The sequence below is a fragment of the Phoenix dactylifera genome, chromosome 12 (assembly GCF_051530095.1).
Source record: "Phoenix dactylifera cultivar Ajwa chromosome 12, Ajwa_hap1_PhDact_Kaust_v1.1, whole genome shotgun sequence".
NCBI classification, from domain to species: Eukaryota; Viridiplantae; Streptophyta; class Magnoliopsida; order Arecales; family Arecaceae; genus Phoenix; species Phoenix dactylifera.
The window spans coordinates 4,500,231-4,519,883 of NC_143201.1; the positions used below are offsets into that span (position 1 = coordinate 4,500,231).

The 19,653-nt window shown below is 37.7% G+C and overlaps 1 protein-coding gene across 2 annotated transcripts in view; it reads right to left on the bottom strand.

Annotated features, from left to right (window-relative positions):
- LOC103716927 (rho GTPase-activating protein 7-like) overlaps nucleotides 1–18,490 on the bottom strand; it is a 38,694-nt gene extending 20,204 nt beyond the window's left edge. Inside the window, exons 1-12 of one of the 2 annotated variants that reach the window (XM_008805128.6) lie at nucleotides 17,886–18,490; nucleotides 10,415–10,451; nucleotides 8,447–8,523; nucleotides 7,192–7,262; nucleotides 7,020–7,098; nucleotides 6,739–6,883; nucleotides 6,497–6,616; nucleotides 5,081–5,158; nucleotides 4,829–4,884; nucleotides 4,664–4,733; nucleotides 4,183–4,270; nucleotides 572–815 (exon numbers count right to left, since the gene is read on the bottom strand). In XM_008805128.6, the coding sequence (XP_008803350.4) occupies nucleotides 572–815; nucleotides 4,183–4,270; nucleotides 4,664–4,733; nucleotides 4,829–4,884; nucleotides 5,081–5,158; nucleotides 6,497–6,616; nucleotides 6,739–6,883; nucleotides 7,020–7,098; nucleotides 7,192–7,262; nucleotides 8,447–8,523; nucleotides 10,415–10,451; nucleotides 17,886–17,948 (1,128 nt within the window). In that variant the 5' untranslated portion in view covers nucleotides 17,949–18,490. The remainder of the gene's footprint in view (nucleotides 1–571; nucleotides 816–4,182; nucleotides 4,271–4,663; nucleotides 4,734–4,828; nucleotides 4,885–5,080; nucleotides 5,159–6,496; nucleotides 6,617–6,738; nucleotides 6,884–7,019; nucleotides 7,099–7,191; nucleotides 7,263–8,446; nucleotides 8,524–10,414; nucleotides 10,452–17,885) is intronic. The other variant, XM_088708240.2, reaches the window with a different exon arrangement.
- Between the last annotated feature and the right edge of the window lie 1,163 nt (nucleotides 18,491–19,653).

The window sequence follows — 19,653 nt, forward strand, 5'->3', positions numbered from 1 at the left end:
ATATGTATCACCAACAGGATGTGAGAGGAATTGGTATTTCAATGCATGATTTGCACTAATTCATGGTTTTAATATTCACTTCTTCAACAGCCTTGGTTATCAGAAAGCTCCTGATGAATGTTGTGTGCACCAATTAAGATCCACTACCAGTCACCAATTAAATTCAATCACCATTAATAGTAGGTTCATAAATCACATTTGGCCTGAGCCAAGTCACATTGTGGCAGTTAAATTTTTTTCCCAAGTGAAATAATATTGCAGAAAGAAAATCGAGCAAATAACCTCATTTTTAATTCTAAAATTGGGCCTAAGCTGCTTCTTCAGTTCCCAAACAAATGCAGCAAACAGACTTGGACATGTTAAACTATATCAGGACTCAATTAGAGCCACCGCATAAACCAAACGCAAGATCAACAATGCTTTCTGAAAAATGTGATTTGGGCCCTATACATCACTTTCATAGTTCAATTAAAGAAGAAAACCAACCAAGCCACTTGTCCTATCAACATTTATAGTAACTTTAAACTCTGTACTATCTAAAGATTAATTTGTCAGTTGACAAGAATCTTACATCAAATATATTCTCGTACTCCTCTAAGAGAGTTGTGATAATGGCCTGAGCATTGTTAGCAGCATTTGCTGCAGCCAGAAGCTGAGCAGAATTATCACCATTCATATCAAAGTCATCATCCATCTCACATTCACCAGCCAAAAGTGGGCGCAATAATAGTGGTGCCATGCACGCAGCAACAGCAGATGGAGTCATCCGATTCTCCGCAGTATGAGAAGCTATCGTGTGCATCATTTTTAAAATCCTGGAACCGATATTAACAATTGGATATAAAACCATAATTTATATAATACTGAGAGAATAATCCAACAAATGAATGATGGAAACTTAACTCAGGAATATAGAAAAGCAGATACAATTTACATTTGGTTGATAGCAGATACTCATTGCATGACTGAGGTTCCTACATTTTGCATTCATAGAAGATGGTATTTTCATCAGTCAGGCTTCACGCCAGCTATATTTGTTCACACTGTCTGGTCCAGAAAGCTAAACTGATTAGTGGTTGGACCAGTGCATAAAAGGGTTGGTTCCTTTTAATGCTTAAAATAGTACTCACAATCAAGGATGATTCAGGTACCGTAGCCCTGATGGCTACACAAATGTAAGTGCCCAGGTTTACCAGAATGGCCATTCATGCTGATCATTGGGTAATGGTAGCTAGAAATAAGATGCAAGTGTAGAATTTAAATCGAGATGTCAGTCTCTTAAGATCATAATATCAGGTTTGAGATCATCCACCATCACACATTTGATGATGCAAGCTCTTAGACCTGAGAACACTATCACTAACTAAGGTATTGAAATAACTTCTTTGAGGCCAAAGCAGAGTGCATTAATTGCACATTATATAGAACTCACCAAGTCATTGCGATTAAGCCCTTGGTGGGAATTAGTTATCAAATAAGGGATCCACCTGTACATGGGTTCATTATCAGGGTGACTCATGATTAGACTGAAAATCTCTGATCTATGTACGTTGTCATTATTTTCACATATTTTCGCAAACTAGAGTACTATGATTATATATTATCCTCTTAAAAGGGTTTGACATAATTGTGTCCAATCACATCCAAAACTTTAATATTGCATGCGCAGACTACCTATGGGTTGGACAGTAAGGTTGTTATTCTATTAGAGGTATAAAAGGAATCAGCAGAAGAAAGGGATGGAGATGCAATATTTCAGTTTCCACAAGGGGCCTTCACAAGGCAATCAGCAAAAGACTTATCTCCACAGATATAGTTATTGCATAATGACCTGGAAAGAAAATTTAAGAGGTTCCCAACTAGTTACCCTTCTTCACCTAGGGCTCCCTCAACGTCACTTCTATAACTGGAACTCAAGAGGTCCTGCTGTATCACATCACCAGGCTCCTGGGATTTCCTAAGGAAACCCCACAATGATGTCACTTAGACACCAGCCTCCAGCTCAAAGAATCTGTCTTAGACAAGTATCAGCAAGTCGAGTAGACATCATAATAACCATAATGAAATTAAAAGTGGCCTTTATTTCTTAAAAAATGGGTTCAGGATGTAGGTGTTAAAAGAACTTTGTGAAATGATAAAATCTTGTATCCCTTCAGTTAATCCCAGAGTTTGGTTGAGGAATTATCTTGATAAAAGTCTTTTGCTAAGACATTTACTATTAAACTTAGGTTTTCTGGAGAATTTATAAGAAAATGTGCTATCTACCTTAACAATGTCTTTGTTTCATAATTCTTGACAGTTATAAATTTAAAAATGTAGTTAAAAACAGAAAATGAAAAATCACATAGCTCATGATTTATATTTGTGAAAAAGACTCATCTTGAAGTGAATTAAGTATGAGAATGACAATGTGTTGGATAAAGACTCATCTTCAGTTTACCCTAAAGGAAATGCACCCAATGCGTTGAATTAAGTATGAGAATGACAATTGAACTCATTCCCACATCTGACAATCTTAGTTAGTGAAATTACAGAAGTATAAATTGCTAAAAATTATTTGATCATATTGTAATCCAATAGTTTGATGTTTCACTTCTCATTTTTATTAGAGTATTGTTCAAAAACTTCAACAGTTTTTTTATGAATCTGCTCATCTTAGTTTGCATCTATGAATCTTCTCACCTTAGCTTCTGCTCCAATGTAAGCAAACTTCTTAAGAATGTGATTTTGATCGATTGCTCCTTTGCTATCATTACTTTTGTTTAGCTAGAATATGCTTCTAGTGTCTTGTTGCATTCTTGAATTGCTATGTTTGTAGGTTTCTATGCCTTAGTGGTTTTGCTCTTTTCCTGGATTCTCTTTTTAGTAATCAGGCACCCTCATTCCTCAGTGGCACCTATACACTTGGAATAAGATACAAGTGTTCAAATGTCCCAACTCTAACCAGTGAGCAACCAGGGTATCTAATTGAAAGTGAACACATGGTAACAAAAGAAATTCCCCTTTCTCTTCCATATTATTCATATTTAAATCTTAAAATAAGTTTTTTGTTTATCTTTATTTCTAGTTTGTTATTTGTATTTCAAGTGATTCCAAAGGGAAAAACAAGTGTACTCAGTGTATAAGTTAAATTACCTCTATTCATGCAGGGAAGCAAAGTGTTTGAGGATGTATCTACTCATGTTTCATTAACATATATTCCTCACATAATGTAGCATGAAATGAGAGTTACTTGAAGTAGACCTACAAAGGAAGGGTAACTGCATGGAGCATGCAGGGTCGTGAAAAGGAACAAAAGAATCAAATTAAGTAAAGGGGATGCAATTGCTAGGAAAAACTCACTCTAACTACCCAAGTCGCAAGAAAACCATCAAAGATGATGCTATTTTAAGAAAGAAGAAGGTGCAGACAAGAAGAGAAAGCAAAAGAAAAGAAGGAAACATCAAATAAGTCATGCTTTCTTTGATATGATATATAAAATCTATGCTATGTGCATCTTTGTTGTCTTTTCCTTCATTGATGTAATTCCATGTCAATATACAGCATGATAAGATACATTTGATTTGCAATGATTTTACAAATATAATATCTAAGTTTTAGACCCACATATATCTCTCTGGACTTGAACTTCACACTCATCACTAAGCAGATATGATCAGTGTTATTGTCAATAACAAACTAACCACAAACTTGCCTTCAAGTATGAAGCTCAAGTATGAAGTTCAAGTACGAAGTTGCATCCCATGTGTCATTTAGAATATGTAAAGACTAAGGTACAAACTGCATTTGAGTTCATAACATGTCAAATATGTCCCTCAATTCTGGACTCATCCTCTGGTTTCAGGCCTCCTTAGAAATTATGGGAACTCTGAAGTTCCAAACATCTTTGCAGCCGGCTCTCTAATAAGTACTTATCTTCCAATATTTAACAATCATGTCTGAGTGGTGGAGGAAAACTCTACAAATTTAGAGGTCCATAACTACATTATGTGCATAATGTCTTCAAATATGACAGGAGTAATATTTATTATCAAAAACAAAAATATGACTAATATGGCTGAGAAGTAAGACAAATCAAAATATAATAGACAGCAGTAAAAACTAGAGAGTCAATATTACTAGAGAACAGTAAAAAAATCAGAATATAAGGACTAGAAAAAAAATAGAAATAAAAGAAATAACCTCTGCAGCAACCGTCGATTTGGTTCTGGAAATGTCTCAGATATTGCAGAACGCATAGCATTAATGCGAGCTTCCTTGCCTTCAAGTCCTTATCAAGCATAACATCACAGTAGCAAATGATTAGTTCCAACTTCAAACAAGCCAAAAAGGATGGATAGGAAAATTAGGGAGACAGAATAATCAGCATTTCTAAATACTTCCAGTAGAACTACAACCAGACTGCCTCTAGATGGAGATCAAATAAATAATAGCCAGGACCAGAAATAATGAAAGGGCCTTTTGAGCAATATACACTCCAATCTGGAAATTAATGTTCAGGATTTTTTTCCAAAAGTAGCAAAACAAGTGTAACAGTAGATGACCAGAACAGCTGATTGATGCTGAGGATCGAAGTTACAAAATATTAGTTCTTGATTTCTTCCCAATAATCTACACAAGAGGTGTACCCTAGATTTATTAAAAAACATGCCAAGTTACGTACTGTAAGCTTCCAGCAATGCAGTACAACAGGATGCAGGAACCGGAGATGATGGTAGCTCCCGAAGAACATGCTACAACACAGTTTCTTGACGGTCAGTCTTTATACAGATAAGCGTCTTAAACATATGGCATATTCAGGAAAAGCCCCTCATCAGCATAAAAGTACCTTTACACAGTCACCGACAACATGGGCATCCTCGTCTTCTGCAAACTCGGTCCTCCCTAATGAAAATCAAAATAACAGTCAGATCTGAAATTAAGGCTAGTCTAGATGTTTGGACAGCAGTGCAAATCATGCAAATGCAGTGAGTAATCAATTGTTGATAATGCCGCAATAATACTAATTGATTGAGAACTGAAACCATATAAAAATTTCAGCAAACCATCATAAACTAGGAATATAGAAGAATCATATAACCTTGCTCATATTCTTGAACTCTTCGATCAACTTCTTCTACATCAGCTGACTGTCGCAAGATTCCTTCAACTTTCGTTCCTATCAGAGATAATTCACAATGCTGATTAGTTTAGTTTTGACAGTCAGAACACAAAATTGATTCAAAATTATAAAATTCCTTTAATAACATATGTCTGCAGGTCTACTTCAGCATATAAGCGAGGGACATAGTTGACAAGAAGTGTGAAGCAAATAGATAAATAATTTATTGAAAGTTGCAGGATTTGTAACAACAATTTTTCTTACAATAAACCAACTCTCTGGAAAAAATATATATAACAGGGGTATACAAATTGCAGAAACAGCACAAACAGAAAGTATGATGCAATGCTAAGTTATCTCATGATTTTAACTTGATTTATCAGCAGAGCTCAATTTAACAAGCTCTACCTGAGATCTGCATAGTTGCAGATAGGTGGCAAGGTACACACTAAAAATACATCACGAACTCTCTCTCATATACTACTTCATACAATTAAAACTCCAAATGTCATGAAAACTCGGTGCATTACAGAGCTAAATAGAAAGTTAAAACCTTGTGAAATGCAATTAAATGAATAGAAAAGCATCAAGAAAGCTAGGTCAGTTTTCAGATAAATGAAAAAACATCACTTCCATGATTGCGGAAGTGTCAACAGAACATAACATTTTATTGCCTTGTCCTAGTTGTATTATCCATGGTAAGTGTAAGGTATTCAACATTGTTTGACAGCATGAACGTTTAACAAGAAAGACAGGAGTTCCAGATCACAATTATAACTATAACCATCAAACATTGTCCCAACTATTTCTTTCAGACCAAGAAAACCTGATATACAAATACAAGAAAAATATACGTGTGTGTTTGGGGAGGCTGGTGATAACAAGGATATCAGCAATGCTGCATATGGCTGTAGCAAGATTGATACACCCAACAACTTTTATTTAAATGGGAGAAGAACAAAAATAAAATATCCTCATCTAAACAATGCAAAGCAAATATGATTAACATGTATGCTTCTCTAGATGCAGTTATTGAAACCATTAAAAACAAAAAAGCCTTTTAGCTCTTGCCACTAGAGGTGCATAAAGCCAAGGGTGGGTATTGGTCATTTCTGCTTACTCCAAATACATTTGTACAATTTGTGTACACACATGCCTGCTATGCTTATACATCTTTACCCACAGTTCTTGGAATGACTTGAGTACCATGGAGATCAGAAGCAGTCTACCAGCTAACCAACCCTAAAGACCAGCCTGACAAGTTTATGGGAAAATTATGGACAGCATAGCAAGCACTATTATTAGAGACTAGTAAATAACAGATAATATGGTTCCTCACATTCATCAGAAGCACCAGATTCATATCCAAAATAGTGTTGGCTAATTAGGGCCTACCATGCTTCTCAAGAAAGCGCAAAGCCTTTTCTAAGAAGGAAGGCCCCCCATCAATGTCTTCAAGTGCAAGCAAAATTGGTCTACCAACAACCAATGACTTGATCGGGCGCTTATCTCTCCCTGTTTAACATTAAGCATTCATAGGGAAAAGTCATAATCAGGAAAAGATGCACTTATCAGAAATTAGAATTAGTTTATGTTAAGCCATTGATTGCATGATCTTGTAGTGGAAAGGCACTAACAATGTTGGATAGACCCTTCATATGTGTCCGTGTTGTCATTACGAAATATTCCATTGTGTCCCATCACAAGGGCAGCATTTGGAGCTTGGGCAAGAGCATGTTCTAGTGCCATTTTCCATTCAAATAAATCTTCTGATGTCTCTGCCTAGTGCCCACACAAACAACAACAATTTATGGTCCGATACAAATTAATGATACACAACTAACAAGAAGAGCAAGGGTTCTGTTGCAACTTGCAACTGATCCAAAAGAGGATGTGGCAATAGAACAGCTAAAAGCACCTTAAGGGTGAATGCACGCCCATCACGTCCATCAGGAAATAAAACAGTCAGCAACTTTTTATCTTCCCTAACCACCACACTGCAGATAAAAATGAACAAGCATTTCTCAATTAGTACTATAGCCATATATGGAAAGAAAAATAGTTTTCAAATGATACAGAATAACATGTACCTCCCAGAATTATTTAGGTCGATACCCCCTAAAGTAAGATTTACTTCACCACCTCTTTGTGGTAGTGCACTCTGCAATATAACCAAATATCCCTAAGTGATTTCTCCCATGCACATTCAAATTGAGAGAATAAAGTTTCTGAAAACATGGTTTAAAAAATATGAAATTATTGAAGATTGGACAAACCACGAAATGGACCAATAAATATGAAAATACAAAATAAGAAATTATTAATTTCTTGTGGTAATTTCAAGTGCTCTTAGAGGATTCAGAATAAACAATGTACACCAGATAGCGAGCAAAGTATATAAATTTATACAACGCATCTGGTACCGAATTTGGTTTCATAGTTACAGCCAAAAGAGGAAGGAGCCAGGCCAAAAGCAAATTCGGAACAAGGGTACAAAAAGTTTTGGACATGAAGGTTATAGTTTCGGATAGAAATATGAAGTATACTATATTTTTAGGAATGAGATAGTCCTAAAAGACTAATTTGTAATATGGCATCAACAAAACAAATTTACGCCAATGTTTGGCTTTCTTGTTTAAAATTGTAGCGTAACTTAATAACTTATGTTAGAAAGCATTTTTAGTTACACTAATCTAGGCATCTGGAGTTATCTGAATATCAGTTTCATGGTCGTACTTAACTGATATGTCAAAAACTTATTCATAGCCTCCTCCCACATCTATCGAATCAAAGAAAGAAGACAAGAAATAAAATTAATAAAATGGGAGCAGATATAAGCCCACTGCTACCTCAACTCTGGCTCCAACTTTGAGAATCCGTGTTAGACATGCATCAGTGACTCAATTAAGTGTCAAGCAATTAGTAAAGTATCTGATTCATCCAATAATGAAAAAGAATATTCTCTTTACTGTTTTATTTCATCAATGTTTATTGAAGAGATGTTATTACTAAATTTTTTAGGAAGCTCAGCCCTCTAAGACACATTTCATACTAGTAAAGAAGAACTCTGGGCAATGCATATGGTAACCTCAAAAATAAGCAACTTGCGATGCTAAGATATATTGAACACATGTTAACAACATCAATTCTTTTTTCTCACATCGCAGCATCTAGACCATGACTAGTACTCATCATTGTTTGGACAAGTTGACAATGATTACTTTTACAGAGGATCACAATTTAACTATCAATAATTACTTGTGCAAACCATAATCAGATTACTTGTATTAAAGTAATCCAATCAAATTGTTCCATAAATATGAAATACTAGTATACAATACTAACAGGATCATTTTTGAAGAAAACCAAAGATGTGCGCGTAAGAATGAACCAACGCTTCTTCCATGATTTCCAACCAATTCCTGCAAAGTAGCAACGTAAGCATACCATACAAATAAAAAACAAGAGAAAAGGAAGGAAAACAGCGAATTAAGTAATCAACACTATCAAAAATATGCCAAGTAATGAATGACAATAATATGAAAGCAGCTTAAATGGGAGTCAGAGGAGAATCATTTTTGGATGCAGAAGAGAAAGATCACTCACACAAATTTTAGGGGAAAAAAAAGAGCACATATAAAATGTTGGTATAAGTCGATATTAAATGCCATAAAGTAATCGAAATTCCACAGTGGTAATATTTACATCTTTTTAAGTGATTTTTTTGGTTGTGTTCCAGGAAAAACCTAAATGGATTCCCAAAATAACAAATAGCAACTCTAGCTGAAGCTAAACCAATGTTACTCTAAATTTAGTATCATAGAAATCAAAGTTTTGATTACCAATGCCAAAAGTTATACCTGTCAAGCCTGGTCTCTAGTTTAATGCTCAAAACCTATCTTAATGCTCATAGGCAAAGCATACAATGGCTACCTAGGAATTTTGAGAACAATGATTTCAACAAAGTGATATTATGTAAGGATTCTTCAAAGTAGCCTAAAGTAATTATGCAACCCCCCCCCCCCCAAGCCTAAAGTGCTGGCACCCAGCACTTGACACGGACATTGGTATGACACTCAAAGATCACTCCTTGAGGAGAAATTCCTAGATATTAAAAGAATCTAACACTTGAAACACACATTGCGACACCCAAGTCCATGTAAGATAAGAAGTGGGTTTTGCAAAAAGTCCCTTTTTAGCACTCAAAATTCTTCAGTTAATGAAGGTTGTACTTAAAGTGGAATTGCAGGAAGGTCCTTGATGTTTTTTATCAAGCAGCTACATAAAAGTGACATGATCATACACACTAGTATTGGCTGATTTAAGCAATTCAACACAACAAAACTTAGTTCATCACCTATGCAAATTACATGGCCACCAAATGTTTTTCTGCAAGTATTTTCAAAGAAAGGCCCTCTCAAGATAACAATCCATTGAAAAGAAACTTTTCAGATGTACACTTTGTGGGGATGCCTACAACATGCCTTCCTTCAGAGGGCAGTTTCAAAATTATTTATCCCATCGAACACTATTTCAAACATTGCCTACATGTCATATGACATTATATTATTAAAAAAAAAAGCATGGCATGTTTCATCTCTTCTCATTTAAAAAAGGAAAAAAAATCCAGGAAAGAGGAGTCCTATCTTCTACTTGATTTAGAATATTTATTTCAAATATTTCTGAAAGAAGCATTTTAGGTTCCCGAGATCCGTATTACACTAACTGCTCCTAGTTCGTGTCCTAAGAATTTCAAGATAATTTTTTTTTGTTCACATTTTCTTAATTTTTTTCACGCACAGGATATATTTAAACCAATATGATTGTAAGCACACTTTAGAACATCAAATGGTGGTTGGATTGGAAGACTGCAATTTTATTGTAATAGCCCCTCAGGAAAGACTTCTTTCGCCATGTCAGAACTTATGCAGACTTTTTTTTTTGTCTCATGAAAGCAATATTTAAGCATTTTCCTACAAAAACTATATCTTGCAGTGTCTACCAACTTTTACTGTTATAACTCGTGATACAAGCACAGCACTCTCGAAAAATATCATGCATCCCAAAAAATGATTATCATTGCTCCTATCTTTCCAGATATTCTTTAGCTGCAACAGTGTTCGTCTTATTTTCAGAGTAAACAACATAGACAGATGACGTTAAGGCTTATATTGATGGAAACAAGTTAAATAGAACAGCACAAATATGATAGAAAGTAAAAGAAGCATACGCATGTACACATCCACAAATCATGCATAAAAAGCATAAAAACTACAACAGGGAGAAATCTACGAAAAGTGGGGAAAATCGAACCTTTAGATGATATGAAGAGCGGTCCACTCTTAAACACCTGTGAATGAAGTTGGAAGTTAGATAAAAAAATACACATACATAAATACTTCAGCTTGTTTCAGTAAGGAATTTTCTTAGAAAAAGGCGCTGTGGTATTAGACATTGTATTTTAGCTTATTCAAGAAAATCCACCTTACTTTTTTGACTTCTCAAAAATTTATATTTACCAAATCTTAACAAAGTGAAACATTGACTACGAAGTTGTAAGTTTTTTTTTTTTTTTCTAAGATAAAACTTTTTTAAATTGTCTTGCCAGGTACATAATTATGTACCATATACATGCCTAGTATGAGAGGATAACTAGCAAGGAACTGCTGGTGCACAAAATAATTGTGCAATCAGCATGGGAAGGGAACACTATTAAGTAACATTGTACATGCTGGTTAGGCTTGGTAAAAGTAGAGACTAAGAAGTCAGCAACAAGAAATCATTGATGCAAAGGCAAGTTAAAGAGACAATTAGTATGCACTAGGCACAGTGAGCACATCTCATGTGTGGATTATATAGTTAAATGGGCAACATGAACTTCTCTCCTTTTTATGAGAAGACAAAGTGAAGCATTTTGACAAGTTGGAAAATAAATTTAATACTGGTCCAAGGAGTGGCAGGTAAGCATGTAGAGATCGGAGACAGAGTCAACACTACATGAAAGATGATGGTGCAATTAGTAATTTGATATGTAATAGGATCTTTATCATCCATTTATGTGATTAGAAACTCATAATACAGCTGACAAGCTTGCTACAACCCCACCAATAAATGAAAGGATGATTCAGCAAACAAGTAAACTCCATACCAGGAATCCCTGAACCGATACCGGTAGGCGTACCGGTCAGCCACCGGACCGGTTCAGTACCAGTTCAGGACGGCACGAACCGGTACCGAACCAATACCACTAGTTCAGCCTGATTCACACATCCAAAAATCAAAAAAAAAATGGAACCGGTACGGACCGGTTCGGGCCGGTACAGTTCGGCCAGTTCAAGCCGGTACCATCCAGTACCGTTTTTTAACGCCGAACCGGACCGGTCTGAGACTGGACCGGTTCGATACGGGCGAAACCGGCCGGTACGGGCCAATTCAACATTCTTTGCTCCATACATACGATAATTCTTCAAATTTGCGGCAAATCAAACACAAAATTCTCAACAAAGTCAAATGTGATAGTATGAAACATTCAGGACTTTCCTCCCTTGACAAGCAGTTGGATTTTTCCTCCCAGGAATCAGAAAAGGAAAGTCATTCACTAGTGATATCTGAGATGTATGATTAGCATTAATCTATGATGGGCAAATACAGACCAAATTTTTGTCCAAACTGAAAACATGTTGGCATCTGAATAAAGTAACAGTGTTGATTATATGTTGGATAACCCAACATGCATTTTGGCATCAAGGTATAGCTAATATAGTTGTGCCATGAGGATATTAGATATTGTATGTCTGATGGCTTATATATCCTTAGCTTTAATATATAATAACCATAGACATAGGATATATATACATATATATATAGAGAGAGAGAGAGAGATAAAAATGAAAATAGGGCAAATGAATTTTGCAACAGTAGGGACAGGGGTTTGGGATACATAGTGGTCATAGAATGCATCTGGGTAAGGGACCTAGGGTAATTGCACACCGTAGAGGGTGGAATTAGATCCAATCAAATTAGGTGCTGCTCTGCTAGGCCAAACCGCCCAGCCTGATTTTGGGCAGCATCATTAATTAGACACATGGCACAGCTGTCAATTCAATGTCTGGAAGAGTCTGACGCATGACCTGGACATGCATGAGTCTCATATAATTAAGTGTAACTATGCAACAATATATGCATATCGTAAATAATGTGCTAGACTCATGCCCCTTAAGTTCATAAAATTTGATAAAATGGTTGCTAATTGTTATATTAGCCTTGATAAAGAATTGCCAAAACTAGACATGTAAAAACAATGGCATTGTGATTTGATGATATGAACTATGAAGTATCAAGGAGTGCCATGACATGTCCTAAGCGTCCAAGTGTTTGACACATAAGAAAGCCAAAATTTGTGGTGTCTAGGTAACATTATTTGTAGGCCTAGGCAGGGCTTTTCAAATGATCAAGCCAGGTCAAGCCTAAAACTTGAGGCCCTTTTGAAATTCAGACTAGGCCCAAGTTGGCGAAAAATTATAAGGCCCAACCAAACCCAATCCTACATTAGATAATACATATATAGTATATCAATTGTTTCCTAATAAAAATATATAATATCTATTATATTTAAAACTCAAGATTATTTTATCTCTAAAATATTAGAACCCTCAATTGTCCAAACCCATCTCCATCCACCTAACTTCCTTACATCCAACTCTTTCTCTCATGCCATCTCCAACACACCCAATAAGTACCATATGTACCCTTCATCCTATCCTCCTACCTTTCTCAATCTCTCCCACTCAACCATGACAAACAAGATCACCATAAGAGCGCTGAGTCACCCCACTTGATGTGGTGCATTATAGCTCTCCTCTTCTCTTCGCTCCCCCTCTACCGCACATGAAATGAGTTCCGTGTCCTCTCCCTCTCACACTTGCGCGCACACATACTTGGCTCTCATGCCAAACCAGAATTATTCCATGGCAGCTTCATGTTCCACTCTCCCCCAATCCATGCTCTAGAGCATGATTTGATCAGGTTGAGTCAACCTCAAGCCTCGTGTATAGCAGCCAAGCTAGGCTCAACTTGAATCAAGTGTCAAGGTCAGGCCAAGCAAGGCTTAAACCAGCCTGATGGCCCTTGATGCTGAGCTTAGGCCTGAACTAAACCCAATCTAGCCCCGATGAATGCTTAAGTCTTGATGGAATTAAATAGACTAATAGATTCATGCCCATCTTGGCACATTCAAAGGGTCAATAAGTAGGGCTAGAAGTGGGCTTGGGCCAGCCCGAGGCCCATCAAGCCGGGCTGATTTTGGGTCGAGCTACGGGCTAGGCCCGAGATAACTCGGATCAGGTTTGGGGATGAAAGGAAGACTCATAGACATTTTGAACCCGACTTGAGTAGATATTTGGCCTACCAGGCCCACTTGAGCCTCAGCCCAAACTAGGCCCGAAAACTGAGCCCAAAAGTCAGGCCCAGCTCTCTCACGACTATGCATCGGTAAGGGATATTCCAGAAGCGGTAGGGGGGATTCCAGCATTCGTGGAAGTTGTCGGGAAAGCCCAGCAAGGTATTGATGGCGGTTTTGCACAATGTATTATGGCAGCAGTAGGGAGGATCCCATTCTCTTTCTTTTTTATTTCCTTTGTTTTCTTTGAATAGTTCAATTCATTTTGTTTTGGAGCAAGCGTTGGGGATAAACAAGGCAAATGGGAGGGGCACTAGCCAGCACCCTCAATTGGCCGTCTTCGGCCGCAGCGCCTCCGTGCTCCCCCTCGTCTTCGTTCTCCTCGTCACCGCCATCACAGACACCAACAAGGACTAGCATCGCTCCGACCGCATCGAAAACAACTGCACCGCCACTCTCCATTGTTGTTGTAGTTTGAGTTCTCCAATCGCACATTAACATGCAGATCGACAGAAAAAAGGAGTTTGCCGATCAGCCCAATTGCATTCTGAACTGGGTCTGAGCCTAGGCTCGGGCCAAGCTCTGGCCCAGATTTTTTAAAATCTCCAAGCTAAGCCAGCCTGAAGCCTAGGAAAAAAATTTCGAGCTGGGCTCAAGTGGGGGCATGGCCCCTGGCCCGTTTCGAACCCTATTAATAAGCCAATCTAACACAAAAACAACCCGAAACTTGGCCTAAAAAAACTGAGATCAAGCTCATCAACGAGGACAAGAATCAGGCCCAAGCCTAAGAAGTTTAAGCAACGACGATTCTAGGTTTAGGATTTTAAGAAATTTTAAGTTGGGCAGATTTTGGGCCCGAGCCCAAGCCCAAGGTTATCCCAACTAGACAAATAGCCAAACCTCTGGTCATGTTCCAACCAAGCCTTTTTGAGCCTACTAATATCAAAGCCTCAGCTCTCCTTGATTTTTTAGTTCCAAGTTGAGCTTAGGCAGAACTTAACCTAGGTTTGGCCTCCGCCAAGTTCTTTACACATCCAAGCATATCCTCACAAGGTAACTGTATGGAAGAATTATGTAAACCTTCCAAGTTTTAGTTATGTTAAAAAAACATTCATAATACAATACGCTTATTGACTGCTTTTCAAGGGAAGGTAAAACTAAAAAACCCAAACTCTTGAGTTTAACTTTTTTTTAAAGTGTATATACACAAGGAATAGAGCTAAATTACTGTAAGCAAATTTTGAGCTCAATCTGATAGATGCAAAAGCATATAGGCCATAAAGATTGCAAAATGCAAACCGAACTATTCATTATGGTTCACTACATTATATTGCCTTAAATTTAAAAACAGATGCTTCGTTAGTTATATATGCATCAAGCGAACGCAAGACAGATGGTTTAAATAGAGTCTAGGCCAAAACACACAGTGGGGCTATGTCATAAAGTTAATATACACTAAAATATTTCATGCATATAAAAGTTCCATGACAGAAGCTCAACGATGTAATTTATGCAAAGGGCAGCATCTAGATATCAGATTATGCAAAACAACAGCTTAATTGCTCAAGCGGGGAGTTAAATTTCTATGCAAGCAGAATAGTTTGAGAACTACTTGCTCAAACATTAGCAGATCATTCTTCTGCTTTATTTTTTTCATTGGCTTCAGCAAATCGTTAAGTGGTTCTTTGACACTCCAAATTGCTTTAAAAGGATCTTGTTTATATGAATTGGATACTAAAGGTGTGCATTTTAATATGTTTGATATTGATTTACATTTAATACATAATAGTCAAATTGTTATCCATCCATTACCTACTGCATAATACTAGTCTTGCTTACATTGAGGAATCGCATAACCTAAAATATGTTCCATACTAATAATAACAAAATAAGCTATGAGTTGTTGTAAATGAGCTTTGGCTCTCTCTACACCTCATGCCACCTGCCTCCATCAATTTCACAACCCCATTGATGAAGATAGCTCTCCCCCTCAACCCAACAACCAAAAAAAGAAAAATATCATTGGTGAACATTGCACACTCTTTCAACCCCTCTCTATGTTCCATACATTTTTTAATTTTTTATCTATCAATTTCTAGTTGATCTCTTTTTTCCATTTTTAGATTCTCTTAGCTTTTAATTTTTTTCATCTACTTTTTGTCTTTTTCTGATCTTGTATATATGTCTTTACATTGATCCATCTGATATCCTTTTACTCCTAAAGTCCGCATCTGTACAGTCATATCAAACTGTAAGTGTCATTCAGTTTAATTTTGTTACTTTAATTTTATATCTAGAACATCAAGTGAAGTGACACACATAGTTGATGAACATTTGTACTATCATGAGATTTTTCATGATTTGGCAGGCATTAGAAGAAAGATTGAAAGAGAAAAATTCGCAAGTGCAAGGCTGCAATATCTTCTAACATGACCTCCTCCTTCAATTGAATCTCAATACCAAATTCAAAAGTCAGCAATAGCATCACTTGCAATTTAGTGTGTGCATGGAGTTTGCATTAGATTGTGCTTTGATTAAGGCATTCTTAAAAATGATCAGTGATCATGAAATCAAATATCAAACTGGTACCCACTATGGGATATCTTGTACACATCTGCACCTAACCTAGCAAGAATAACTTGTTAAACCTGAATATATTGTTGGCCATTGACCCAATAGCTTAAGTTTTGGGGCTCAATTGGTTAGCTAACATAGTACCAAATCTCAAATTTGGAGGTCATAAATTTGAATCACCTCCATACTAGATAACTTATTTAATGATCCATGGTTATCTTTTATCATTTATCTTTTATCTTGATTATGGTCTATCATGACTCAATTATCTCTCCACGTGCATAGTCCGCAGTGTATGTGAGGAGGAGTCTTAAGCCTGATATATATTGTTGACCCTTTCCCGATTAGCTTGAGCTTTTGCAGTCAATTGGTTGGCATGACTATTGCATGTAAACCAGTATAATACCAATTCATGATCTTGACAAGTTCATTGTTGAACAGAAAACACCCTCGAACTATATTGCATTTTACTAGTGTAGTACATGGTCCCAAAATATGCCCTTATCAACTTTCTATGTGATGGTTAGCAATTTCTAACTCATTGCACTCCTTGCAATCTAAAGAACATCTCGATGGATCTCTAGTTCCTCCATTACGTCTTCCTAATTAGTTATTCAACCATCTCAACATTTTTCAAGTTCCTCATTTTTTACTAAATATATGAGTTAATTGAATGCATGATCTAGTTATGGTCTAAATAACACCACCAAGATTTTACATTTTTCCTATAATTGTTTTCCCAGTATCTACTAGAAAACTCTGATTAGGGTGTTGCATCCACTTCAAAATCTTTGTGAAATCTGTTTTCCACTCCCACTTTTTTTGCACTTACTAGTCCTAAATAATTTCTAGACCTCTGCTTCCCTATTCTCTCACCCAAATCCTCTGCCACACGGCCATACCTACTCCCACTTTGGGCTTTTAAACTTCAAAAAATTGAAAAGCTTTCATAATCTTAATCTAATTTGTACCCTTCTTAAATCTTCTCCTGCTGACATATTCAGAATTGGTTTACAAAATCGTAGCTATATACTACCTAGTAATATCTCATTACCTGTAACGGCCAGTACTGGAAAAGAGCACAATACAAGTACTTAAACCTTTTCTGGTGATCCTTTTTAGTTTGCCTCTATCTACAGGGTAATTTAGCAATTTCTACTCAAACTAGCTATGCATTGTCTTGCTGCGGAAGTGAATCAACCTAACTACTCTCTTCTTTCAAATTAATGTATCTCTGGTTGCTTCCTAAGTAGGTTCTGAAGACTCTAAAGTAGAAAAAGCAAGTAATTAAGCTTGGGTATATAAAGATTTCCTTGTTTTTTCAAAGCATGCAAGACGATTAAGTGGAGTCCTTACTTCACAGCACATCGCAATTGCACAGATGCAGACCAAAAAGCATTGGTCCATCTGCGGCTTTACAATTGCCTCTTATTCAATCTTAACAAAGAAGCATCAGACATCACTCGACAATAATCTACAGAGAGGCAGGGAATTTAACAACCACACCACCAACTCCACGCTCTCCCATAATACGAACAGGCAAGAAAAGCTCCCCACTTTTGCTGGAAAAGCAAGAAAAATTCTATCAAGATTTTTAGTGTCTCCTAAAACCAAAACCTGATTTATCAAAAAGCAGAATGCATGGTGTGGCCCAGCAATTTCTTCTTCCTTAATCACTAACCACTAAGCAAGCATCCCACAGATCACATTTTTTTAAAACCATTCCCCACAAAAACAGATAAAACGGGGGAGAAAAAAAGGGTGGGAGGGAGGGGGTGAGAGAGAGAACATAAACAGGGAGAGGCAGCATACTGTGTTGGATGCTACGGCTCGACGGCGCTCAAACGGCGGCGCCGAGGCCGGAGCAGACGACATCTCGCCCCAATCCCAGCAAACAACACTCGAAGCATCAGATCAGAACCACTACCATCCCGATCTCCACCAAATCCTCCGATGCCAACGAGATATCCAACTAAAAACCAGACAGAGACGAAAATGTGGGAGACAGACAATCTCCAAACCCCCAGCGCCACCAACACCAGCACTCATCCGCGGGACAGCGACGGATCGGGCCACCGCACGGCGATCTTTCGTGCGATTCCCGCAACAAAATGCCAATGATTTGGGGATTTCGGCGCTGCCGATAGGAATATGTTAGGGTTTCCGCCCCCGGCTTGGGAGAAGGAAAGAAAGGAAAGCAAGGGGCCAGATTGAGACGGGATAACGATGAGCAAAAGAGACGCCCTTCCCCTCTTCTCTCTCTACCCGCTGTTGTAAATAGAGCAAGAAGGAATCTCTAGGCTCCCAAGCTTCTTCAAAAAGCTTGGGCTTTTTCTGTCCGTGATAGAGAGAGACTGGGGGGAAAGATTAGGTAGGTGGTGAAATGGTAAAAGGATTAATTAGAGAGCAGTGTCATTGAATCTTAGGGTTTTCCTTATTCTTTTTAACCGGCTACAGTGGGTGGGAGTGACCGTAGCGGAGAAGGCAGTAGCCCTTTACGGCTCTGTTTTCTTTTTGGTTTTCAAAATTGGAATAGTCTTCTGTACAGTGCGGCACTCGTTTTTTTAACTCAAAAGCTGACGTGCCACCTCATAAGAAGACTCTCGTATCCCTTTGTACGGTAGCGTTCAGGTTTTATGCCAGGAGTAGGAGCAGTTATCCATGTTGGAATAGCTGCACCATAAGTTACAACTTTTTATTTTTTTTTAAATATAACATATGATTGATACAATTCTAATACGAATACATCCAAAAAAAATCAAAATACACCATATCCTAGAGTACACTAGGCAGTTCAACACAAAAGGTGTCTCCGAAGCAATTGGCCACGTACGAGACCATTTAGTCCGCAGTCTTATTTGCCTTTTTTAGACATGCATAGTCTAGAAGGCCACGCCACCACAGACCATGATTCGAATGTCTCAGATCAAGATATGGCACTCACTCGCACCGCCAACAATCTGCTGAACCTATTCTCGTCTATTCAGTTGCATAAAAGGTACATGCATAACCAGCTTCGTGACTGCCATCTCAGGCTACAAAGGCTATAGCAAGTGATAAGGAAGAGTAATACTTGGAAAAATCATATTTGATATCCAGAGAAAACTTTGCAGAGTGTAATGCCTGCTTTGATGTTCTCTTTTCTGATTACAAGTCCTATGCCTGCTTTATTCCCAACCAAATGCTGCCTCTATGATGAAAGCTTTTGGGTCAGTAAAAGAGAGGGTAGAGGGAAGTGAGGTTTTGGCATGTAAAGTAGGTATTTGGAGGTCCAAAATATTTTTACTTTGGGGCGTCGAGATGGGTCGCAGCACCCGTCTGTGTCGTGGGGGCGGGACAAACGGAGAGGGACCGCCGGCCCGCGCTCTCTCCCCCCCAATTCCGCCGCCCGCCTGGGTTTTTTTATAGCGGCAAGAAAGGGGGAGGGGATAAGAGTCCATTCCTTCCTCTCGCCACAGCTACGGATGGGTCTTTCGGTATGCAGCTGGGACCATTGACAGCTTGTGATGTTAGTCCTTTTGGTTTTTGGCGTTGGAGAAAAGAAAAAGAAACCAAATGAGATCCCTGGAGCATATGTTGT